General features: G+C 36.1%; 2 protein-coding genes across 2 annotated transcripts; one reads left to right on the top strand and one right to left on the bottom strand.

The window, feature by feature from the left end:
* Positions 1-7,564: 7,564 nt before the first annotated feature.
* Positions 7,565-10,442, top strand: LOC126967739 (general odorant-binding protein 1-like). The gene is made up of 3 exons (XM_050812407.1): positions 7,565-7,679; positions 8,595-8,775; positions 10,261-10,442. Exons 1-3 carry the CDS (start codon positions 7,581-7,583, stop codon positions 10,440-10,442), a joined length of 462 nt encoding a protein of 153 aa, XP_050668364.1. The 5' UTR covers positions 7,565-7,580.
* Positions 10,443-16,170: 5,728 nt separating this feature from the next.
* LOC126967737 (pheromone-binding protein 1-like) lies at positions 16,171-19,922 on the bottom strand. The gene is made up of 3 exons (XM_050812403.1): positions 19,782-19,922; positions 17,814-17,994; positions 16,171-16,382 (listed from the first exon to the last, which is right to left on the bottom strand). The coding sequence occupies exons 1-3, from the start codon at positions 19,905-19,907 to the stop codon at positions 16,201-16,203; spliced, it is 489 nt and encodes a 162-aa protein (XP_050668360.1). The 5' UTR covers positions 19,908-19,922; the 3' UTR covers positions 16,171-16,200.
* Positions 19,923-26,835: the final 6,913 nt, after the last annotated feature.

Genomic DNA, 26,835 nt, shown 5'->3' with positions numbered 1-26,835 from the left:
CCTACTAATATTGTGAATATGAATGTAAGTTTGTTTGTTACGCCGAAGCTACTGAACCGGTTTTGAAATTTGGTATAGCAATAGACTGGCGCTTGGAAAAGGACATAGGCTACAATTTATCCTGGAAAAATATGTGGTTCCCGCGGGATTTGTGAAAAGCTGAAATTCACGTTGATCAGCTATAACTATACCACAGCTATAACTATACCAATAGTTGGTTTAGTTTGCCATAGCAATCCAGCTCAAAATAAGATTCATATAATATGTTGGAAACGGGAACGAAAACTGGATCCTGGATTGAATAGGTCATGAGATAATCATCAATTTCAAACTTGCTTATTATTTTTAAAAACCCTTTATCTACGTAGACGAAGTCGCGGGCATCAGCTAGTAGTTAATATAATTGTGTCCTGTACCTACAGCTAGTTATGTACTACGAACGTGGAGTGGACTCCATAAATCTATATGGTTTGATCCGTGGCTCCTAGCTGGAGCGCGGCCAAGTTAGGCCGGACTGCGAGTGATTCATGAACCCGCCGTCACTCACGGCATTGGCCACAATTACAATTGACTAAACTACCCCCGACATATTACATACAAACATCACTTTTGCCTTAATATTAAATCTTTGAATTTTTTCAAGAATCGCAATATTAAAAAAAATCTAATAATGAGTCAACGTGAGCGTAGTAAAGCACTAAAAAGGTAGACAGTAAATAGAAGGAGGTTTTACGAGTGGGAGGCTCCTTTGCACAGGATTCCGGGTAGATTATGGGTACCACAACGGCGCCTATTTCTGCCGTGAAGCAGTAATGTGTAAACATTACTGTGTTTCGGTCTAAAGGGCGCCGAAGCTAGGAAAATTACTGGGTAACTAAGAATTAACATCTTATCGTCTCATGGTGGCGAGTGCAATTGTATTGCCGCTCAGAGATTTAGGGTTTTTCAAGAATCCTGAGCGGCACTGTATTGTAATGGGCGGGGCGTATCAATAACCATCAGCAAAAAGTCCGCCTCGTCTCTTCCCTTATTATCATAAAAAGGTAACAGTCGTGACGGAAATTCAAAAGACATTCACAGAAAAACACAAGCAAAAACCGTAATGCTATTGTTTCAATTCACCCACAAATTTCCTGATAATCCTGCTTCAAACGCAACGTATTTACACTGTTTTCGCTCCATATAATGTAATATAATAAGGCAATTAAAATTGTTGGTGTAAAATCCGAGGTGATGTATGTGTATTCGTGTTAATGAAGAGTAATCTCATTTCCACATTAGATTTGCGAGCTCATGGGTTGTACGGTGCGCGTCTCCTTTACACTCTTATCGTCTCTTCCGACATATTATTGTAACAATTCGAAATAACATTACAAATAATTCTTTAATGCAAAAGTCTCCTATAAAATATATTTCAAAATTGATTAAGTTTTTTAAGTTTATATAACTCTTTATAGAATGCAATGAAGCTATATGTATATTATTTGGTTTACTAATGTTTTTTTAAATAACGGCATAAATTTTAAGAGCAATAGATATTATAAAATAATATGTGTTTGAATATATAACTACACTAGAAGTTTTATATTAATTAAGTAGAATTAAGTTATTAATTTAAACTTTAATACGTTGATAGATAATGTAATGATAATAATAATAATCACACACTTTTACACAAATTATCTTGCTCCAAACTAGGTATAACCTGTACTATGACAAAATGACAAATACACAACGAAATACTTAATACTATATACATACTTAAACATACATAAATACATATAAACTTCAATGACTCGGAAAAAAACATCCATAATCATCGTATTAGTGTTTGCCGCCTACCGTGATTCAAACTCCTAGCTCAGTAGGCAGTGTCGATAACCGCTGGGCTATATGGGTCGTCATAGTAAAATAATAAATAACCAATAAATAAATTTATATTCTAGAATATGGATATAGCATTTGTACTTTTGTGTATATGATATGTGTGCTAAAATGTGACTGAAACCAATCAGTATAATATAGAAATAATTAAATATTTTGTCAATTTAAGTAAAGTTCATTTTGATCACAATAGCAATCGAGTGCCAACTTTACTTGTGCAAAAAAATCAATAATGCTTTTTTAATTATTAATCTAGGTAATACCAAACTTAACTAGTTCTGATTAAAACGAGCTATGCTTATCATTTCTGTAAACCAGTTTTATATTTATTTAGGAGTAAATTCTTTCTAGACAATGCTTGCGAAATATTTAGATTGATTTCACTTAGTAACTGTAGGTTTCCATTTTATTTTTTTGAGCGAAGCGAAGCGAAGCTGAGCGGAGATCCAATTGATTTTTGTATTAAATTGTTTCTCGGCCATTACTGGACCGATTTAAAAAAAATTTAAACTCATAGAAAGCTTTTAAAATTTCCTAGGTTATTGTTGAGACATAATTTTGAATTTCGACTTAATTCAATTGTTATATTTAAAAACAAACATGATTTACAAATTATTCTAAATTAGCACGCGTTACATATATTTATTTAAAAATAGAGCCAATTGATCAAATTACAATAAGTTTTAATTGTAACAATGCTAATTTGGATTTGTTTTTGTACACAGATTTAATTTACCTCGCTTCGCTCAAATATACACCGCAGCGAAGCGGTACGACGAGCGACTGCGGCATCCTAGGTTTATTTTATGGAAAAGGAGGACAAACAAGCGTACGGCTCACCTGTTGTTAAGTGATCACCTCCACCTACATTTTCTTGCAACACTGGATAAATCACAGGAGCGCTGCCAGCCTTTAAGGATTGATTTGATGTAGGAATATTATATCGATTAGTTGTCGTCAGTAAATGAAGTTATGTTATTACTCATAACGTAAAATTTATATTACTAGGATCATTAGTTTCCTAATATTTTGAAGTTGTCTTAATCAAGCATCTTAGCTAAATAATGTCTTGTACGAATGGAAACGCGCACCTGTTGAGGGAACGTGTAGCGGTATTTAAGTAAATGCCACCCTAAACACAATGTCGTGTCGGGCCGATACACGCAATTATACGTGACAAAAGCTTCGTTACTCCGTAATACTTATTACCCATCGAACAAAACATACAGAGATATATTTATTTCATTTACGTTATCACTACATATTACAAAACAAAGTCCTCCGCCGCGTATGTCTATCTGCCTGTTCGCGATAAACTCAAAATCAACTGCACCGATTTTCATGCCGCTTTCTCCAATGGATTGTGTAATTCTCGAGGAAGGTTTTAGTATATATATTTTTTTAAGTTTTTGTATACATTTTTATATATATTAACGATATTTGTTGAAGCGAAAACGCTTTCTAAACCTTTTGAGATATAACAAGATAATGTATGGTGGAATTATGTATCTTATATAGGTCTGAAGAAAAGTCCACGATGGTATATTTCTATCTATCAAGGAAAACAAACTATATAATCCATTTAAATACTTTAAAAAATTGGCAATTATAAAGCGGTTATGTAAAAACTGTTTTACACAAATACGATATTAATCTTTATTTTTTTTACTACATATTGTTATAAAATCATCAGAAGTACGTTTTTGTTAATTTTTTTTTTAATTTTGACTTCAAATTTCTTTGTACATCTTTAGACTACATTATCATTAATATTTACATTTTTTTTCTATTGACAGAACAGCGACTAGATGACAGCAACAATAAACTAAAATACATAACTAATTTTATCAAAGTGATTAAGGGCCTGGAAATTCCATTCCAGGATGACTCCACTTTAAATAAACCAGTGAGATTTATAAATTATAGAAACTCTAGCCCCAGTATTGGCTTTCATTTGAATATTGTTATGGAGGTTGGGAATCGCCTGTTAAATCGTTACATTTGCATTTAGTGTAAGGCTTATAGAACGAATAGCTTACACGGGCTCTGCTCTTACAGTTCAAATATCTTAAATATATCAGTTTGCAATAATGCAAATTGATATCGCATCAAGATTTCTCGAAACTTCGTAAATACCTTTGTAATCTTTAGCATTTCATTTTGCAACAACAATGGTATTTACATAATTGTTTTTCTTTAAATACTGTTTTAAGGTGCACGTAATTTTCAAAGCAGATTATATTTAGCAAAAGATGATGATTGATGAGAAAGCTTATGGTCGCTCAAAGGGCAATAGAGTATAGCTTATACACGGAGTTTCCCTGCGAGATCGAATCATAAATGACGAGAACCGCAGGAGAACCAGCCACCGATATAGCCCAAATTATTGCGAAACTACTTCAGCAGTGGGCAGTGCATATAGTTCGATGGACAGAGAGCCGGTAGCAGAAGAGTCCTCGAATGGCGACCACGTACTGGAAGACTTAGTGTTTGAAGGCCCCCCACAAGATGGACTGACGATCTGGTCAAGACCACCGGAATACGTTGGATGAGGACTGATCGTCGTGGAGATCTTTGGGGGTAGCCTTTGTCCAGCAGTGGACGTCTTCCGGATGATGATGATATTTTACAAGCGGTTGCCCACAACTGTCCAAGTAGATTTCATTTTCGTGGCAATTTGAACATTCAATCAACTGATTATCAGAAAATGTACAAAAAAAGATTGTTATGCACAAATGAGTCCTTAAATGACACCATGCCTTGGGCATCTTTTCAAATCAAATTTTATAGTTATGAAATATTATTACAAAAAAAAAAGAGTCTCACTAGCAGTGTCTCTTGCACCCGTTCTCTCCTGTCTGAGCCGTCTTTTCGAAGGTGTGGTAAGTTATACGTTTAAAAATTATTATTATTTTTTATTTTTTGTTCTTAGTAGTTCATTAAAAACACAACACACACATACATTTTAAGGATATTATTGATTTGATTTTATAATATAATGTAATAATAGCCTATAATAATATTATACCAGTGGGAGGCACCTATTTCTGCCGTGAAGCAGTAATGTGTAAGCATTATTGTGTTTCGGTCTGAAGAGCGCCGTAGCTAGTGAAAGTACTGGGCAAATGAGACTTAACATCGTATGTCTCAAGGCGGCGAGTGCAATTGTTGTGCCGCCCAGAATTTTTGAGTTTTTCAAGAATCCTGAGCGGTACATCATTGTCAATAACCATCAGCTGAACCTCCCTCTCATCTCTTCCGTTATTGTCATAAAAAAACCTGCATGCAGGCATTTGTAACTTTATATAAAAACAGATCAAATCTGTCTTGTAAGTGGTCATTAATAAAAACCGGTATCATGATTAGACACCGTGACATAAATGACCACCCGCATTGATCATCTACCACCGCAGTAATTAGCAGTGTTCGAACACCTCGTACACATTTAACTATCGTATAATTATTGGTTGTAGCCATCACTATCTTATGTCACGCTGTTCTAGAGATCTCTGCTAACTGGATATTTTATTCAATTATTTTTACAGAATACTTGAGCAGATATACGATAAATTGCTATGTTTTTAAAGTGATAAACCTCACTTCTGGGATTAATTACACAAATTAATAGCGACATCTCAAGTCAATTTTCCTAATATGCAAATATTGGGGTTGAGTAGGTTATCAACTGTAAAGTAGATCCTTTAGATGAAGCCACAAGTCGACAGTTGAACAAAGCATTCAGGATTTTATGAACGTTACTTGACTCAAACGATTGGCTCAGTTGGGATAGCACTCGCACGGAACGCGAGAGGTCGCGGGTCCGAGTCCCGCATCGTTCATGATATATTGTTTTATATTTGTGCAGATATACGATGTCAATGAATATATCGATCCAATGATCGATTACATTATTTGTTTAGTTTGCATAGGCCACAGCTTTGTTATTTCAGATCGTAAAAAACATTTGGCCACCGATGAGATTTATAGCCCCAGTTTTTCACCCAAAAATATTTGTTTGGTAAATTTTATTCAAATCGTTTGAGCCGATTGCGAGATATACGAGGGGAGGTCAAAAAGTTCGCGGAATGACTGGGAAAAAAGATGAAATGATACATTATGTTATTTTTCCTTTTCAATATATTCCCCCTTAACACGAATACATTTTTGGGATCTGGCATATAACTTATTAATACCGTCGAAAAAATAGGTTTTGTCTTGGGCGTCAAAATACGCCGAAATCGCCGACTTGACTTCATCATCGTCTCTAAATTTTTTTCCACGCAGCTCTTTCTTCATCTTTGGGAATAAATAAAAATCGCTAGGGGCCAGGTCTGGACTGTAGGGTGGATGGCGTAGTTGTTCAAAACCGCATCGATGAATGGCAGCCGTCGCAACATGACTCGTGTGAACGGGCGCGTTGTCGTGCAAAAGGAGTACACCTTTTGTCAGTTTTCCTCTTCTTTTTTCTTTAATAGCTTCTTTTAATCGGTCCAATAGGGAAGCGTAGTACTCTCCCGTTATAGAAACACCACGTTCTTTATAATCGATCAAAAGAATACCTTCAGTATCCCAAAAAATAGTCGCCATGATCTTTCCGGCCGATTGCGACACTTTAAATTTTTTTGGGGGTGGTGTGCCTTTTTTGTGCCACTGCATCGACTCCTGCTTTGACTCAGGCTCATAGTGGTGAACCCAAGTTTCATCACCGGTTACAATTCGGGCCATAATTTCTTCCCTAACTTCTCCACAGCGGTCCAAATACTCGCGGGAACAGTTGACGCGCTCACGTTTTTGCAGCGGCGTGAGCATTCTCGGGACCCACCTTGAACACACTTTACTCATGCCAAGATGTTGATGAAGAATATTTAAAATTGTGGTTTCTGATACTCCAACTGATGCTGCAAGTTGTTTCTTCTTCAACCTTCCGTCTTCCAATACAAGTTTTTCAACTTTTTCAATGATTTCCGGCGTAGTGGCCTCAATGGGCCGTCCAGGTCGAGGATCATCTTCAATTGACTCCCTTCCTTGCTTGAAAAGGCCGTGCCATTTGTAAATCATGGTTTTACCAGGAGCAGAGTCTCCGTAAACAGCTAACATCTCTTGCAAAATAGTTTGAGGCGTTTTTCCTTGTTTGGTGAGGAACTTTACGACGGCGCGATGTTCAATTTTCTCCATAGTGGCTAGTTTGTTCCCGATTTACTTGTTCACTCGTTTGTAACTCGAAAGCTAATGACCCAATTAGGCTAGAAATTGGCATATATAGTAATTATGAGTTACTCAAGTAGCGGCTACCTGGAGGAGCGACCTCACCCCCGCCAACCCCGCCATTCCGCGAACTTTTTGACCGCCCCTCGTAGATGCAAAAGTATTCAATTATGGTAGCTAGCTAAAATACAAAGAAAAGTTAGGATTTCGATATTTGAAACTGTTCTGGCTAAATTTAGTTGAAGAAAGTAATGTAAATAACAAAAATTATTGGCCATGTGTTCAAAAGTAATCTTAGGTATGAAACGATGGGTTTGTACGACTCATGTTTTAATATAAACGTAATGTTCAGCAGGTATACTGAACCACCGTCATCATTACCGATCACACTTAGCGATTCCCTCAATAGATATAACCAGGTCATAGCAGCAAGAGGACACCAGGAGTGCAAGATGTCTCGGTTGTGGAGGGCACATCTACTCCTAGGCCTCATGGTCTGCAGCCAACCCAGAGGCAGTACAGCATCTCAGGATATCATGAAAAACTTAACCAAAGGCTTCGGAAAAATGTTAGATGCGTGTAAAAATGAAGTAAGTTCATGTTTTGTCATCCTCAATTACTTAAAATAGTAGTTAAAAAAACTAAACACACGCTTTTTATAGAATTTTCAGTTTGGTTTACTTATAAAATCGTGTTTTTTTTAGTTTTTTTAAACATGCACTAGATAAATAGGTTAAATATAATGGTTAAAATTTAAAATTAACATCAATTTCTGCCATATTGACGATAGATGAAAATTATATAGATTAAAAAAAATCTTATTAAGCAAATTAAAAAAATTGAATAATTTTGTCAAATGAATGTATGGTCATCGGTCCTCGATAAATCTACAAAGTTGTAATGAAATCTGGCCGTTTAAAGTGGGTAAAATTGCACCTAAATGAGTTGGTTACAAACAAACATACATACAGGCGAAGCTGATAAAAAGTTCGTAAAGTTCGAAAGAAGTAAGCCTAGTTAACTAAAATACGTTAGAACTTTTGTTTTGAGAACTAATTAACATTCAAGATATAAAATATCAATGACGAAGGTTTAGTTTGTGATCAATAGTTTATTATTTTATGTTGCTAATAGCTGTGTTATTTAATAATCATTTATACTATAAAATCGTCCAACCAATATAAATAAATTTATAAATTGTATTCATTTGAGATTGAAACCTCTACTTCATGATTTATCTATATATATATAAGAGATTTCCACGTATATAGTCGCTGATCACGATATCTCTGGAACCATTAGAGCTAAAGACTTGAAATTTGGTAGGAATATTCTTTTCACCGAGTAGAGGTCACCTAAGAACGGATTTTACGAAATTCCAAGTTTTTTTTTATTATGAACAGAACAACGTCTGTCGGGTCAGCTAGTCTATATTAAATGAAATATCCCTGCCTAAATATTGCCTGTATTTTTTTTTATGCTAATTTATTTCTTGTTATTTTCAGCTGAACCTCGGGGATCATATCATCCAGGACTTTTACAACTACTGGAAGGAGGAGTATGCGCTGGTGAACCGTGACGTTGGCTGTGCCATCATATGCATGGCGGCCAAGCACGACCTCATCACCGATGACATGAAGCTGCACCATGGAAACACCCATGAGTTCGCCAAGTCTCACGGGGCTGGTATAGTTAATTACTAATGTATTTGGACGTTCTTTTATTTTTGTGTACCAAAGTGAATATTTGACGAAAAATAATTATTGACAGCTAAATGATATTTATGGGTTTTCTTGTAATCTTAGTTATGTGAACATTATATTTTTTTGAAAGTTCTCATAAAAAGCACACTGATTATTGCTAAATGTTATTAATCTGCCTCAGCTTGAGCATCTTAATGTTCTACTGAGCTACAATATAATTCCTTTTGTTTTCATAATGATTTTTTCTACTGAGTTACGTTTTGGCCATGCGACTCTAATAAAATTACATAAAAGTGTCGTCACGCAAATGCAGTATAGAAATAGAACTAAAAATCAATGCAATGATATCAGATTAATACTTGCTATAAAAAAGTACAGTGCTCCTTAAGAACAAACCCATAACGATTTTTTATGTTTTCTGAATGCCACTGTTCGTGAGACATCCTTACAAAAGGGGATTTTCATTTTAAATTATTAATAATTTGTATATAAATATATGTAACAGTTATGAAAGCAGTAAAATAATAATTCGATTTCATGTTTATTCATACAAAAAAATAATTTCACGTAAACATGTGCAAAAAGAATAATTAAAGGCGTAAAACAGCCAAAGGACAAGACAAAAACTCAAGGTTTTTTTCAAACGCCCATTTATGTCTCTATTTATCGGAATTTTTGAACGTACCTAATTTTCACCCACTTCGGATTGAACTTTAACTACCTGCACATGCTTACGATTGGTTTAGCTATGGAATTACTTTATGGGTAAAAAGTCCAGATGCACCTACTCTTTTCACCCTTCAGAAAAAAAAAAAATTTAGTAAATACAAAACAAACCATATTTTATAAACTCCATTTTAAACAGCTTGCCGTCCTTACCCTACCCTGTATCTATATCTTAATAATTTGTAAGTTTGTTCGCTTATATCCTGATGTTTATACAAAATGATCAGGAGTTCCTACTAAATATTCACTAAGATATCAAAACAGACTAATTTTCTAAATACATGCAGATGATCCACTGGTTAAGCGATAAAGAGAAAGAAGTCACCAGAGACGCTAGGCGTTCGTCTAAACTGCTATGCACACTACCAGACAATTCTGTTTTTCCCGCTATCAAACTTGATGGACATAACACGACAATCTGCTAAAATATTTTTTTTAAACATTTGTTCGGTGCCAGTGGACAATGGTAGTGTTATTGCTGGGCATACCGAGCGAAGGTTCTTGGTGAATTTTCTTCCACGTCAACGCGCACCAACGTACATCTGTACATTAAAGCACTTGTACATAAATCTTAACTAACTTGTAAATTTAAATACTTTATAACCGCATGCAATTCAACATACTCCGACAAACTGAAAATAAAAGAGTTCCATTTCTAAAATAACGATTGATATAAGTATTTTGGTTCCAAAGAGTTTGTAACTCATTTTTACTATTTATTGAACGCCCCTCGTATGAACAGATGACGAGGTGGCCAAGCAGATAGTGGCAATGATCCATGATTGCGAGACCAGCCACGCCAGCAACAACGACGACTGCAGCAAGACCCTGGAGATCGCCAAATGCTTCCGGACGAAGATCCACGAGCTGAAGTGGGCCCCTTCCATGGAGGATATCATTGAGGAGATAATGACAGATATATAATAATTATTGTAATGATTAGGTGATTGGGTTTATTATATGCTGTTTATTGAGATCATCAAAAGAAATAACACCAACACAATCGGTAATACAAATCAAAATGAGAGACGTGCTTCAAATTACATTGAACTTATAATTGAATTTAATGCGCTCGCGTGATGGGTAATATCGGCTCTGTAATCACTTAAATTTAATTAAATTTCAATTTTCATTAATTTGGGAACTCTGTTATATTGTGCTTCGTCTATAACCGTTTCTTGGTTGAGGCTCTCATCACAATATCTCTCACTAATATTTATAAAAATTTATCTTTGTTCACTCAACTATGTGTCACTTACTTGCTGTGTAATATTGTGGATTCGTATATATTGGCTCTGAACTTCACGAGTATTTTTTGAAAATGTATCTTTGTATTCAAATGTAGTGCGTCGGAGAATGAAAAAGATTCTAAAGAGAACTCTCTGAATCTTTTTCATTCTCCGACGCACTACCTCTAACTATGATTTTGAGACGTACGCATCTCATCACAATCTAAGACGTAGCGGGATGGGATCGATCAGAAAAATATGTTATGTGGCCAAATAGATCTCTCAATAAGCAACATTTAAATCCCTCTTCCTCTGTTTGACCTTTGCAAGTGTTACCGGATTCTGTATATAATTACACTTCTCCCAAAGACTCGTCAGCTAGCCCACAGATTAATTTAGTTTTAAAATACGGTGTGGGTGGCAACGTTATTACAATTAATATGACATGAATATAATTATTATTAGGACAATTATGTGTTTCATTTGTCAATGTCAGAATATCTATTCGGTTCTGTCAAAAGAGATGGATTGTTAAATACCCATGATGGAGGGGACGTTGATCGGAAGTTGAGTATTTACTTAGGTTTGCGCTAGACTATTTAACTGTTATAGTTGTAAGCCTGTGAAATATAGGAGGCCTTCTTTTTCTCTACCTGTAGGCCTGCCAGTTTGTCTGTCTATCAAGTGGGAGGCTCCTTTGCACAGGATGCCGGCTATATTATAGGTACTACAAAGGCGCCTATTTCTGCCGTGAAACAGTAATGTGTAAGCATTATTGTATTTTGGTCTGAATGGCGCCGTAGCTAGTGAAATTACTGGGCAAATGAGACTAACATTTTATGTCTCAAGGTGACCAGTGCAATTGTAGTGCCGCTCAGAATTTTTGGATTTCTTAAGAATCCTGAGAGGCATTGCATTGTAATCTGCAAGGCGTATCAATTACCACCAGCTGAACGTCCTGCTCATCTCGTCCCTTACTGTCATAAAAAAAACGATTTTCTCAGCAAGATGTGGACACGAAGTCATCGGAGGCTACAGCGCACGCAACATCCTCTTAATTATACTGTGTTCTTTTTAAATACTTTTAAGTCAAATATTATAGTTTAAGGGCATTTTTACAACCTTGATTTCTATTAAATTTTGCTGTAGATGTAATAGTTTTAATCAGTTGGTCAAAATATCGACGGACTGACATAGATACGGCGCGGCTAGTTTACTTCAGTTATTTTCATAGTATTATGTCCTATGTTATATTGTTATGGGGCAGTGGAGCCGTTTATAGCCGAAGAGAATAATTATAAAGAGGTAAACATTTTAACTGTTGAATCGGAATAAATCCTTGATAAATTTTTGGATGTTAGACAGCGAATTTGCTAGAAACTGTTACTAATAATGTTGACACCAGGAGCAAATATAAACTTGTTATACCTACAACTCGGTTAATTCGAGTAAGTAAATATTTTGTTGGGAGATGTATATGTTATTAAATCATTAACCCAGGAAATTTTCAAAACAAATTTATTACGAAATTCAAAAGAATTGTTAAAAAATGTTTGGTTACTAGCATAAATGACTTTCTTAGTGGTACCACAAATTAGGAATGGAGCGACCGCCCTCAGGCTATTTAATAATTATTATATGAACGAATATTGCAACGAGATTTTCTTTCTCAAAAATCTGCCTGTGTCTGAAGCATACTATTTCGAATGGGAGGTAGATTGAAAAGGTCCCATAAGTGATTTAATAAAAATATTTGAATTTGGATTGTGTCCCGTGAGATACAACCCACTGTCAGACAGTCAGAAGGACGGTAAGTGGACTACTAGTAATAGGGGTACTCGATGTCAATAATTAATGTCAATTTTCAAGCTTTTATTTGAAGCAATAGAAATCGTGCTACAAAATATCATAAATCAAAATTGAATATTATTATTTAATTATGAAGATGATTACAATAAGTGAATAATATTACTCCCAATTTTTATATAAAGTGTTTTTCGATTCCAGTTCCACGAGTCCCTTAGTCCCGATTCTCCGTGGACGATTGAATCCCTGACACGTAGTTAGCTAGTTTGTTGTTGTTATTGTTATTGTTAGCAATAAAAGTTTACTGACACCAGGCACAGGTGCAGAGGGCATAAGGTGAGGGAGCAGGGGGTGGTAATGACAAGTGTCGATGCTTACGTCAAAATATTGCTCTGTTTAAATTTATACTAAATCGAATTCGAAACTCTGACTGTGGTCACAAGAGCAGCACAACTATTACTGATCATGGAGTATTGATTACCAATTGTTTCCAACATGCCAAAATATCGTGTGTAATATGTAATTCAATGAGTCAAATCTTTATTCATTACATCTTTGAGCCGTTTGGTGTAGAGACACTTGGCCCGTGGGGCCCAGAGACGCGGAGAATGTACAAAGTACTATCTTCTCGTCTCAATAGGGCTACTGGAAACCCAAGCGCAGGCACCTATTTCGATCAACGGATTAGCCTAGCTATCCAACGTAGAAATGCTGCCAGTATTCTTGGTACGCTTACCCGTAGTGATAGTTTTAATTTTCTGTAATTATAGTATTGTAAATATGTCTAAGTTACGAGTCATTATTTGTCCTACATCAATAAATAACTTTGTAGTTTGAGTTTTATAGTTTTGTGCAAAATCTTTACTATTTTTACTTTTGCCTAGTTATCACACAAACATGTCACATAGTTTAATTCTTAAATACCTATCATGGTAAACTATGGAGGCACATATAAAAGACAAACGTTATTATTTCTTTAAGAAATTTACGAACAAAACTGCAATGACAAGCAGATTTGCAGATTTAAAGTAAGCTCACATTTTCCTTAATGCGTAATAGCTAACACACATTCATTAGCAGCGATTCCTTGGAATTCTCTCCGACATTTTGACACGAGTCGTTAAGGAAGTAATCCCGTCGTAAATCAGCCGGGAGCCTCGAGGCCGCGATCTATAGCCGATGTCGAACGATGTCTACATCACAACTCGATTAGCTCACCACTCACCGTGTAGCGCGGATTAAGTTACGCTTTACTATGTACACAATGCCTTATATATTCCACGTTCGATGTGTCATGTGCCAGTCTTTATTTTTTTTTGAAGGTGTCCTTCCTTAGGCGCGTTATGAAAAAAATATGAGAGTGAAATTTTAAGATGCGCGCGCATCACTGTACCACAAAAGTAACAGCGTGAAGTTCCTAACATTTTCTGACGTTTGCGACATTCGTTATTTTTTTTGGGTTTCTTCGTCCATTATTAGGACAGGCAAAGGGTTGAAGCCCGTACAGCCGTATTCGTTATTTAATTATTAATTGTCAAAGCCATCGTTGCAAGATTTTTACGATATTGTTTTTTCTGCAAACGTAGAATAGCACGAGGAATAAATAAATTTAAGGATTTTTTCTTTGTTAGGCCAAAGAAGTATAACTTCTTGCGTGCATACATGAGTACACAAACGCTTTTTTTATGATAATAAAGGGCGAGACGAGCAGGACTTTCAGCTGATAGTAATTGATACGTCCTGCCCACTGCAATGCAGTGCCAGTCAGGAAAACCTAGAAATTCTGAGCGGCACTACAGCTACAATAAATAAATAAGTTTCATTTGCCCAGTAAACTTACTTGTGAAACAAGTTCTTGTAGACATCCGTACTTTTAAATTAAAAAATCTTTTAAATTGTCGGGACGCTTTATCTCAGAAACGAGTGAAGGAATCAAATTGTAATTCAAACATCAACTAACTTACTTTTACGGACACTTGAAGCTGTTTATAAATGTAGCAAGAGCGATTCTGCCTTAATGCACACACAGGAAAGTCCTAGTTGTAGAACCGTTTGTAACTTTACATTGAACATGTATCTTAAAAGGAGAAAATTTCAAAAATCATTTTTGATAGTTATTTTACAAATAAGTGTGAAACTAAAACCTTAAGCGGCTAATAATTACTGAACAAAGTATTATAGTGTAGCGAAGTATTTCTTTGCTATTCTACGGATTACATATTGAAGTACTGCAAGTATAATGAATAACTATTTTCATATTTGCTAATAAATATTAAAAGTATTTAAAATTTTAATTTTTATAAGTTTTTATATAAAATATCTTGATTACCTACCCAATACAACATTACAAAAAAAACAACACAAGTATTAAATACGTCGTAGAACAAATTTGCTAATAAAACGCGTAAGGCGTTAAAATAACTGTTATTGACGAGACCTTCAATTCCACACACTACAGTGACGCTCCGTATTCGTGAAAATTCAAATCTCCAACTCCAACACTGGACTGGTGCGTTTGAGTCATAATATGTATATTTTTCTGCGTTGCGCTTCTAACAGAATTAAAATCCATTTTTTTTATCATTAATCTGTTTAGTCTGAATAAAATCGCAATTATCGGAAAATAAAGGCATAATAAACATTTGAAAAGTACATTAATGGAATAAAACTTAAAAAAATATTATTTATATAACGTTTTTTGTTGTTTTTTTTTGATGATTTAATATTGTCTTTACGTCATTTTCTTATGAGAGTTGTGAAAACATCGAAAAAAATAGACTTTAGAACTAACCTCTATTTTGAGTTATTCAGGTACACTAATACAAAGTGTCATCATCAAATCGCGAGTGTATGACGTAGCTTGTCATGCACACTAAACTAATATTCCGGGCCTTATTTTGTCGATTGTCTAACAGCATAACGTAGGTAAATGGACGTCTGAATTATCTTAGATGATGTATTACGTTTTACTACGTGATAACGTCCTAAATAATACTTGTATCTTAAGAGTGTTAAATGTAATGTCTTTTATTAAATAAATTATTATATTCAATTTCATGTATTTTAATACATATTTAAACCCTCCGTTCCATTTCTCCATAGTAACTATAAAAGATTATGATCTACTAATTAATTAACAATTATTAAAAATAAATTGTACACGAAATATTCTTATTGGAATGAATCCGAAGAAAAGAATTTAAGGGTGATAGTAAAAACTTTAAAATATTGTGCAAATTGCATATTGACGACCCATATAGCCCAGTGGTTAGTGACCCTGCCTACAGAGCTAGAGGTCCCGGGTTCGCATCCCGGTAGATGCAATCATTTATATGATGAATATGGATGTTTCTTTCCGAGTCATGGATGTTTATATGTATTTATGTATGTTTCAGTAAGTATATTGTATTAAATATATCGTTGTCTTGTACCCATAGTATAGGCTATGCCTAGTTTGGGCCAATATAATTTATGTAAAAGTGTGTCAATTTTTATTTATTTACTGAACGAAATTGGTTTATATTAATATGAGTTAATCTCTTATGTAGTTTGTTTGTACTTGGTTACAATTTCCAGAAATCTCAGAAATAAATATATATTTCAAATAAAATAACATAAAGATAGAAATAACTTTAATCAGGTATTCCTCAGACTTCAGTCAACACTTCTCCGACCAGGACCTCCATCTTAGGCGCCCAGTTGAGCTCGTGTATTCCTCCGCGGAAACACTTGGCTATCTCCAGGGCTCTGAGACAGACATCGTCCAACACCTCATGCTGCTTCTCACATTCGTGTACCATGGTCACGAGCTTCGTCGCTACTTCTGCCGCTAAAATATATTTACTTTTTATGAAACAGTAAGAAGATGAGAGTTACTCTTAAAGACCCAAATTATCTTACCGAGCTCCCATAATTCTAATACAAAATGTATATCCACTTAACTTATTTACATAGATACATTAATTATATTTAATATGATATCTTTTATAAAATTAATACAATTAATTTTTTTTTTTTCATATCTGGAATTATCAAATATAAAGCCCTGGTTAATTGATGGCTGACCACATTAATCAAAGTTAAAAAAGTCGCTACGTAAAACGAAATAAAACAAATATGATCGTGAGAATTTGAAGTTGTGTCTATTTTTAATGCTGAAACATAATAAAATAAAAATAAAATATTTAGGGGTCATCCTTATCATTTAGGAGTATGAAAAATAGATGTTGGCCGTCCGTAAATCCGCTTCGAAGGAGTTTGGTAACAAACACCGCGACACGACAATTTTATATATTACATTTTGTTAGCCGTGGTTGTCAGGGCTGACTTTCCGCACTGTCTAATGGTGTTGTAAATAAACGTAAGATATTTCACCACCGCGATCATTAGAGGTCATTGGCAGCGTGGATAATAACGATCAATAATTATGTAGAAATGCGATAACAATGGATTGGCCATGCTGAATGGATATCAAATCATTCCGCCACTAGAAGACGCAAAACACAACTCAATTATACATCAATATTACTATTTACACAAGTTAAAAGTTGCAGCTATTTTTCGTCTGTTTACTCTGTTTTTTATGCTACCAAGAGGCCTCTCGTTCACTTGGTTTCTTCAAGCAATTATTGACCTAAGATTTACGGTGGCTTTGGTCGTCTGGAGGAGATGGAGTAACGTCGTCCATTTTTTTTGCCAAAGAAACAATATTTGAGCCGCAATTATGGTCTATTATCGTTGTTGTAATTTTTGTTACGTCAAACTATAGCGTAAATAGTTCCTGTAGCAATAGAGAGGTACCTCTAGACAACAGACGCATTAGTATCTGATTGGCTGATCTAACGTCAATTGTGACACTCGCGGTGGTTTACCGGGCACCACCGTAGTCGCACGCATATTCAGTCATCAGTGGGCACCAGTATATTCGCATCGCATCAAGTACTCGGTGTAACGAATTCTTTCACCAAACGCCGAGCGGACACACATTTTAGCACCTACACCACGAATTTCCTAGAGGATAAGCGGGGGCCCCCAGCTGCAGACCATCTCTCCCTCGGAACCTCAGATATGTCTGCCTATTGTTTCGCCATTACTAATTTTCATTTCTAATATCATATGTTTTCCTACGCACGCGCACGCGCTTATACAAACAATATTTGTGTACCATATATTTTTTTGTAATTATCAGTAGTAGAGACTTGAGAAGATTGTTTTATATTAACAAAACAATATTTAAGGGAGCATAAATAATATAATTTACCTGCTCCGTGTTTCAAAGCAAACTCTTGTGCATTTCCGTGATGAAGCTTGCCACTGGGATCCACTAGATCCAGTTTCTTGCTCATGCAAGCGATGGCGCAACCTGTGTCTCTCTTCATGAGTTCTTGGTCCTGCTTCCAGAAGTGGTACAGGTCTACCAGTATGTTTTCGGGAAGATTTAACTAAAATTGTTAAGAAATTATGTAAAGGTGCCTAACTACATAAGGTTATATATACCTCAGTGACAATGAAATATACTAAACTAACCCCTTAAAGATGAGTTTGAGTTAAACGTAAATTTGAAAAATAAGTCAATTTATTAATTTAACAATACTCAACACTTATCATTATAGTCGAAATACTAAATAAAAGTTTGATGAATGAATTATTTAAAGAATATTTATATTTTTTTTCTTATAAAAAGATATTGATTGAAAGGAAGGCAAAATATTCGCGTCACATAATTAAGAAATATCTATATTTTATTTTTCAAGTTCGTCTTTAACTTCCATAACTTTTCTTTATATTTAATGATTCAAACGCAAATTCAAATTTTTATTCCAAACAGGATATAATATCACTTATTTAAAGTCAAAAAGTTATGCCCCAGACCTGAGAAAAACGGGCGCAAAAAACTTAGGGGGCTTCTTTTATTTATAAAAATATAGTTACAATGTAAAATCGTACTATAAAATTTATTATTTAATAGTCTGTTGGCGGTCGCACCAATACCAATCTGTGATATCATTAAGAAAGTCATATAAGTTATAGTTTACCACACAAACTTTACTAACAATTCTTTTTAATTTCGTAATACAGTTTGTATTGAACAATTTCTGGGATCTTATTGAGAGAGTTACTAATTCGACTTAGCCAAGTAGTACGAGTAGGTATCAAAGTTTATGTTTGTCCCTGGTTTTTACACTATCGTTATGACAGTTTCTCGCAAATTCACTTATGTGCCTATGAACATACATAACATTATCAAGAATATATCTTTAAATATATATATTATACAGTTAAGATGTTAATTTATTTAAATTTATCTCTCAATGATTCTTTTGCATTCTTTTTCTTCACAATATTAAATGTTATGTTTGCCGCTATTCTCTAAATACAGAGAAATTTTAACTTAATATAAATTTATCAATATGAAAAATTTATACTACCATCTGTAGGTAGGATAGTTAGTTATTAATTCGTTTTTATGATTTTAGGATATGCCATACGTTTTCTAAGATTCTTTCAACCAACCAATTGAGGTCACACCATTGGCACGGGTCACCTCCTTTTATGAAGGCCGTGTTATACCTCCATACATACGTCATTTATATTTTTTTTTGAAGTTATACTTCTTTAGGTGCGTTATGAAAAAGTGATAAGTGAAATTTTAAGATGCGCGCGCATCACTGTAACACAAAAGTAACAGGGTGAAGTTGGTTCCTAAAATTTTCTGACGATTTGATTGCGATTTTGCTACATTCGTTTTTTTTTTTGGTTTCTTCGTCCATTATTAGGATAGGCAAAGGATTCGAGCCCGTACAGCCGTATTCGTTATTTAATAATTAATTGTCAAAGCCATCGTTGCAAGAATTTTACAATATTGTTCTTTCTACAAACGTAGAATAGCATGAGGAATAAATAATTTTAAGGATTTTTGCTTTGTTAGGCCAAAGAAGCATAACTTCTTGCGTGCATACATAAGTACACAACACTTTTTTTTTTATATAAATTGACACTTCGCAAGATGGTGAAAGAATATTATTTTGAATGAACATATGGTAGATTCAATAATTTAAAAGAAATATTTATAGTGACGATTCAAAAGCGCTTAGTTTAAGCCGAATTGACTTTGACTTCAATCACAATACCTACATAATAACATTATACAAATGCTTACAAGAGAACTGTTGAAAAGGCCAGCAAAGGGTATTAACAAAATAAAAATTTACACAAGATAATACAATACCTCATGCTTACAGTCGTCTAATACTTTCAGAAAGCTATGTGTGATGCTCTTCAAAGTCTCATGATCAGCATAACTACCACTGACTGACAGTAAGACAGTCAACATGAAACATCTAGTCCTCACCATCTTCTATGATTCTTTGTAACTTTGTGGTCATTATCACGCAGTTATAAAGCCTCATCTTAATAAATAGTCTCCACATTATTAATTACGAGTTGCTGGTCACTACTTAACTTTATAATTGGTCTTTAATTAAAAGAGGTTCGCAAGACTGTGTTAGAAACGATTATTGCAGTTCTTAAGGTATTTTATCTACATGCATACTTTAAATCCTGTATTAAAGGTTCTAAAACAGTTAGTTTATTACCAACATTAAAACACCCAATGTCCTAATAACCATAACATCATCCAAACAAGTGTTGTAATGAAATTCAGTACAATAACAATATGGTTACTAGAACTGATATTTTTAACAGTAAGCTGTTTCAAAATCTTTTATATAGGATTCACATTATGGGTGTAGATAAAGTCTTGTATGCAACTGTTGATAATTAGGTATCAAAAAACTTATGTGATTATCCCACATTCGTGTTTTAATATCCCTTATTACACAACAGATGCATAAATAACTATTAAAATACCTTCGTAGATATTTCACTAATAATTTTATCAGATTAAATGTCTACATACGCTGGAGGTTTCTCAGCCAGGAGAGGAGTATCTGCCAGGCACACAAAGGGCTGTGCTGGTGAGCATACAAGAAGGTGGACTAATGACCTGGTGTAGGAATCGATATATAATAACTCAATAAACATAATTCCTTACAAAAGTTACTTTTAAAACTTTCCTTAATGATAATACTATATAATGGGGTTATAGTTATTATAAAAACACCTGTTAATGCAGATTAAACTTTTTTTTTTTTATGGCATAGGAGGACAAACGAGCGTACGGGTCACCTGGTGTTAAGTGATCACCGCCGCCCACACTCTCCTGCAACACCAGAGGAATCACAAGAGCGTTGCCGGCCTTTAAGGAAGGTGTACGCGCTTTTCTTGAAGGTGCCCATGTCGTATCGTCCCGGAAACACCGCACACGGAAGCTCATTCCACAGCTTCGTGGTACGAGGAAGAAAGCTCCTTGAAAACCGCACTGTGGAGGACCGCCACACATCCAGATGGTGGGGATGAAATCCTAACTTGTGGCGTGTCATGCGAAGGTGGAATTCGGCGGCAGGAATCAGGTTGAACAGCTCTTCGGAACACTCCCCGTGATAGATGCGGTAGAAAACACACAATGAAGCGACGTCTCTACGCAACGCCAAATGATCCAGCCGTTCACAGAGTACTGGGTTCCCGACAATTCGAGCTGCTCTGCGTTGCACGCGGTCAAATGGATCGAGCTGATACTGGGGTGCGCCAGACCAGAGATGACAGCAATACTCCATGTGAGGCCGGACCTGCGCTTTGTAGAGCGCTAGAATGTGGGCCGGCTTGAAGTATTGCCGTGCTCTATTTATGACGCCCAGTTTCTTTGAAGCCAGTTTGGCTTTGCCCTCCAGATGGCCACGGAATTGGCAATTGCTCGAGATTTCGAGACCCAGTATTCCGATACTAGGCGAGGCTTTAAGGGAAGTGTTCTCGAAGAGCGGTGATACGGCAAATGGGGTTTTTTTAGTGGTAAACGCGCAAACTTGAGTCTTCTGGGGGTTAAATTGGACAAGGTTCAACTTACCCCATTCCGCGACCTTCTCAAGAGAGGACTCGATAGAAGACACATGTTTCTCCCGGCACTGGTCGACGTTTTCCCGAGAGAGACCTGCATGGCCCGTGTATACGGCATCACCAGTGCTGTCGTCTGCATAGCAATGCATGTTGGCGGTGTCCAACATATCATTGATATGCAGAAGAAACAGCGTGGGAGATAGCACACAGCCTTGGGGAACTCCAGCGTTCACGGGCTTGGGATTCAAGCAATAACCGTCGATAACGACCTGTATGCTGCGCCCAGTGAGGAAGCTGGAGGTCCACTTGATGGAAGTTTTGCGAGAAGCGCCTTGTGCCATACACGATCAAAGGCCTTCGCTATATCCAGACCAACTGCCAGGCCTTCCCCCTTGCTTTCAATAGCCGCCGCCCATCTATGTGTTAGGTATACCAGAAGATCGCCAGTCGACCGACCATTGCGAAAGCCGTACTGCCGGTCGTTGATCAACTGGTGACCCTCAAGGTATACCAAGAGCTGGCGGTTAATTATGCTCTCCATGATTTTGGAGAGTAGGGAGGTAATCGCAATAGGCCTGTAGTTTGCCGGATCCGAACTGTCTCCTTTTTTTGGGATCGGATGGACAAGGGCTGACTTCCATGAATCAGGGACTACGCCTTTTGAATAAGAGTGCCGGAATAAACGCGTTAGCACCGGCGTCAACTCAGGGGCACACGTTCTAAGCACGATTGGAGAAATGCCATCCGGCCCGCTCGACTTCCTGACGTCCAACGAAAACAGAGCTCGCCTAACAGTTTTCTGTCGGAACTGTACTTCAGGGATGGAGCTCTGACACCGCGGGATGGTCGGCGGTGTTTTTCCGTTGTCGTCAAGAGTCGAGTTGGAGGCAAAAAGAGTGCACAGGAGATCGGCTTTCTCTTTTGCCGTATGGGCCAGGGTGTCATTCCTCATGTGCAACGGCGGCATGGACGGCTGGTTGAAGTTACCAAGAGCAGCTTTCGACAACGACCAGAACTTGCGTGTTCCGGTCGGGTAACTGGAAAGCTGCTCGCCAATTTTGACGACGTGCTTCGATTTCGCACGGGCAATTCGGATCAACTTTGCAGTTCGGATCCTTTGAGCCCAGCGCCGCAACCCAAGTTCGATACGCCTGTTTTTTGCAGTCAGATGCTGCTTTAACTGACGCATCGAACCAGGGCTGTGATCTGCCACCGATCGGTACTACAGAGCTTGGTATAAAAATATCCTTGCCCTGCAGTATCACATCGGCTACTGCAACGGCGCAGGCACTAGGATCATCCGAAGGGAAACAAACCCTGCCCCAAGGGTAGGATGCAAAAAAGGAACGCATCCTATCCCAATCTGCTGACTTGTAGTGCCAAACGCGGCGGGTCGCTGGTAGTCTGCGACGTTGGCGTCGGATAGGCACTACACTCCTGACCAGGCAATGCTCGGACGTTCCGAGAGGGGCGTCGACAGAGACCTGGTAACCATCGGGATGTGTAGTCAGCAGAAGATCTAATAAGGACGGCATGTGGCTATCCACATCCGGGAGCCGCGTCGGCGACTCAACCAATTGGGACAGACCATACGCCAATGCAAAATTATGCACAGATCGCCCTGCGTAGTCTGTGGTACGTGATCCAAGCCATTCGGCATTGTGCACGTTGAAATCACCCAAGACTACGATTTCAGCGGAGGGGATCTGAGCAAGCACGTCATCAAATGCCGCTTGAACGCAGCCCATGAGGTGATCCGTTTCTGCGTTACCACTATGGGACCTGTAGACACACGCATAGATGCGGATGCGGTCCTCTAAATCTACGCGGAGCCAGAGAGTAGACAGGCCCCTACCCTCAAAATTGCCGAGACGGCGACAGCAGATATCCTCCCTAACGTACACACATACCCCGGCATGAGGCATGAAATTATGCTCAATTTTGTACCCGGGGTACGTTAAATATGACGTATCGCTAGGTCGAGATATCTGCGTCTCCGTAAGGAAACACAAGGCCGGCTGCGACGTCTCAAGGTGGTGGTGGACGGCGTTTAAGTTGGAGTGAATTCCCCGGATGTTACAAAAGTCCACATTAAGCGTGGAGCGGGGTGCCGTGGTGTTGCTGCCCTGTTTGTCCTGTGACATACACGGTACTGTGCCCTCCCCAGAATACGAAGGGCAGCCCGAGCGCGAATGCTCGGGGAGGGATTCTCTGGCTCTACAAGAGCCGGTACCCTCCTGGGGTAATTTCTCTTTAAATACCAATGCTCTCATATGTTGTTGGGGGGGTGGGGGGAAGGACGGGGGGGAATGGCCTCCGGTCCTCGACAAGTCTTTACTAGTCCAACTAAGTTTCAGTTGAATAACCTATCTAAAAAAGCAATATATTCCAGGGTATCTTACATATTATTATACTATTTAAAAAGTAGTACTTTAAGTACTTTATGTATATATTAGTACCTACTAAGTATCAGAAGTATATCGGAACTGGCTCAAATGTTATGCATTAAATTTTAGATTTCTATAAAAATATAAAACTAGGTGTGTTATTTAAAAAAACACACGATTAAATAAAAACCACAGAACAGATAAAAAGAGATTGTTAATATAAAACACTGAAGTAATTAAATAACACCATCTAGCTTACTCTGATTCACTTGCATTGTTACTTCCATCTACGAGATAGAAATATTCAAAAATCTATTTAATATATATATATAATATATAGGACCTGGTATGAAGAGAGAAGAATTTCTCTCTTTACTGTCATTAGTATTACTTTTAATGTTGCATAGAATTTTCTTAATTTACTCTACTCTGTGATATAGAACAAGCCAGAACGACAATATGATCGATCAATCATCACTTATTGATCATTTATCTCAATCTTTGCTAACAATCTGAACGTGTATTTAACATAAATAGTACTTTTCAAAAACTATAAAACAAGCTTATATAAAATTCAACTAAAAAATAGAACATAAATTTGAATAAATTTAAATTGCAAATTGAGAAAAAAATATATATCATTATAAAAAAAGCGTGGGGTGCTTTTTAAGATATTATTAATATAATAATTCTTCTACACCTCACACTTTTTTGTGTGAAATATTTTTTTATTTTCTATTTTTTAGTTGAATTTTATATACTTAAAGCATTTTTTTTTTAGTTTTATTAAACTATTATTTATTTTTCATTTTTTAGTAAAATTTTCTATAAAAGCGTTTTTTTAAACCTAGATAGATAAAAATTATATAAATTGACAAAAATCTTAGTTTAGAAATTGAATAATGGAATAATCTTATCAAATTAGTGTATTGTCATCGGTCCTCGATAAATCTACGAAGTTGGAATGAAATCTGGCCGTTTAAAGTGGGTCAAAATCGTGTCTAAAGGAGTCAGTTACAAACATACATACAAACATACAAGTGAAGCTAATATAAAGCGTATAATAAAAAATCATAGCTCATAAGTGTAGATCTCATGCGGGTTATAAATTTGTTGTCACAATAGGCAAGGCGGTTTATATTTATTTGTAATATTAAGTCAACCCCGGTTGAACTTAATGCGTGGTACAAGTTTCCAATAAAAATCCTCCCAAAGTAATATTTATTAATCAAGTGGATTTACAATCGTTCAACATTTTCTTCGGGAATACAACAATGGTGTGATATCTGGAATCCAGCTCAGCTCCCAAATTCCTCTACGGAAACAGTCCACAATCCTAAGGGCTTGTTCACACGCGTGACCAACAGTGTTTACGCCATTATGACACGTGGTATACAGATCTATAAGGGTGGAGATTGCAGAATCATCTAAAAACATATACTATTTCTTAGTAATTTTGCACCCGCCACTGAAATCATACAAATTTTAACAACCTGGTTTGTCATTTGATTCATCAAAAGTCAAGAAAATTTAAATTTTTTTTTAGCAATTGGTTAATTAAAAAAAAACGATTCATTTATCTTTATGAAAGTCGTTTACACTATTGCAAGCCTTTTAATTATACTCGACTTAAAAAATTTCTTAAAATGATCAAGTGGCAGGCTTAACACAATATTTTCTGATAAAATATTACAGAAAGTAATATTTAAACCTAATGTTCTTTTTCTGTTCTTTTTTTTTGTTATCGTTCTCATACCACACCAATTAATTCCCAATTCATTAAGAAATTTTATCGAAACGAATATTTTTGAAGTGAAAGCTTCTTTTTCGGCGTTGAGGCCTGATGGAAAATACGTAAGACAGTCGTAGAAATTAAGAATGTGTGTAAAATGATAAGCTCGCGTCAGGACACGTGGCCTGATGGAAAATTCGTATCATAGTCGTTGAAATTATGAATGGGTATAAAATGTTAAGCTCGCGTCAGGACACGTGGCCTGATGGAAAATTCGTATCATAGTCGTTGAAATTATAAATGGGTATAAAATGTTAATCTCGCGTCAGGACACGTGGCCTGATGGAAAATTCGTATCATAGTCGTTGAAATTATGAATGGGTATAAAATGTTAAGCTCGCGTCAGGACACGTGGCCTGATGGAAAATTCGTAAGACAGTCATTGAAATTATGGATGAAAGTTGATATTTCTGAGAGATAAACTTTTTAATGTAAGATAATTGTAATCGTTCTGAAGTGTTAAATGTATATTGTATTTAACCACATATATGCTAGTACTTTTATAGTATATTATTTTGTATAAATAAAGCAATTTGTGGGATTTTTTTTTTAAATAAGCTGTGTTACTTGCGCCCTTTTTATCGGGTCTGAGGCATATATTTTCGATTGATTAGATTTTTTTACTAACGTTAAATAAGTGATTTAGAAAAATCCTACATTGAATTAGAGACTAATGACAAGCCGCATCGATTATAATTAAATTAATTTTATTGTTAAAAATTAGTCAGTTTTCCAGACCTCAATTATATTTATATTTTGATGTATTTACTGGCTTACAACATTTATTGATTGTTCCATTTGGCTTGTAATAATTTAAGTTCATTCTATTGGACTTTCATCGGTGTGCATCCCAATAAAAGTTCGTAAGTTTTTAAGTACTTTATATTTTTTTATATATGTAATTGTAGTATTGTCATATTTCATTCAAATTCAAATTAAAATTATTTTATTAAAAATAGTATGTCACATCACTTACTGAAAGTCAAAAACTACCACCCATTCCAAAACGAATGCCTCAGACCTGAGAAGAATGGGCGCAACAAAATCAGCGGGCTTTTTTTTTCATCAAAAAAAAGCATGAGGTCGCTCCATTCCCAGTCTGTGGTATCATTAAGAAATTCATTTATGTTATAGTAACCTTTACACACGTT

This window comes from Leptidea sinapis, chromosome 13 (assembly GCF_905404315.1).
Source record: "Leptidea sinapis chromosome 13, ilLepSina1.1, whole genome shotgun sequence".
Lineage (NCBI taxonomy): Eukaryota > Metazoa > Arthropoda > Insecta > Lepidoptera > Pieridae > Leptidea > Leptidea sinapis.
The sequence above is the reverse complement of the archived record's forward strand: the minus strand, read 5'-3'. Positions and strand labels throughout refer to the sequence as shown.

Excerpts from the sequence above, each read along its gene's own strand:
- LOC126967737 (XM_050812403.1), bottom strand. The coding sequence starts at position 19,907 with ATGGTGAGGACTAGATGTTTCATGTTGACTGTCTTACTGTCAGTCAGT. Across the intron at positions 17,995-19,781 it reads TAGACGACTGTAAGCATGAG|TTAAATCTTCCCGAAAACAT; the intron begins GTATTGTATTAT and ends TAACAATTTTAG. Across the intron at positions 16,383-17,813 it reads TGCTTTGAAACACGGAGCAG|CGGCAGAAGTAGCGACGAAG; the intron begins GTAAATTATATT and ends AATATATTTTAG.
- LOC126967739 (XM_050812407.1), top strand. The coding sequence starts at position 7,581 with ATGGTCTGCAGCCAACCCAGAGGCAGTACAGCATCTCAGGATATCATG. Across the intron at positions 7,680-8,594 it reads TAGATGCGTGTAAAAATGAA|CTGAACCTCGGGGATCATAT; the intron begins GTAAGTTCATGT and ends TGTTATTTTCAG. Across the intron at positions 8,776-10,260 it reads CGCCAAGTCTCACGGGGCTG|ATGACGAGGTGGCCAAGCAG; the intron begins GTATAGTTAATT and ends TCGTATGAACAG.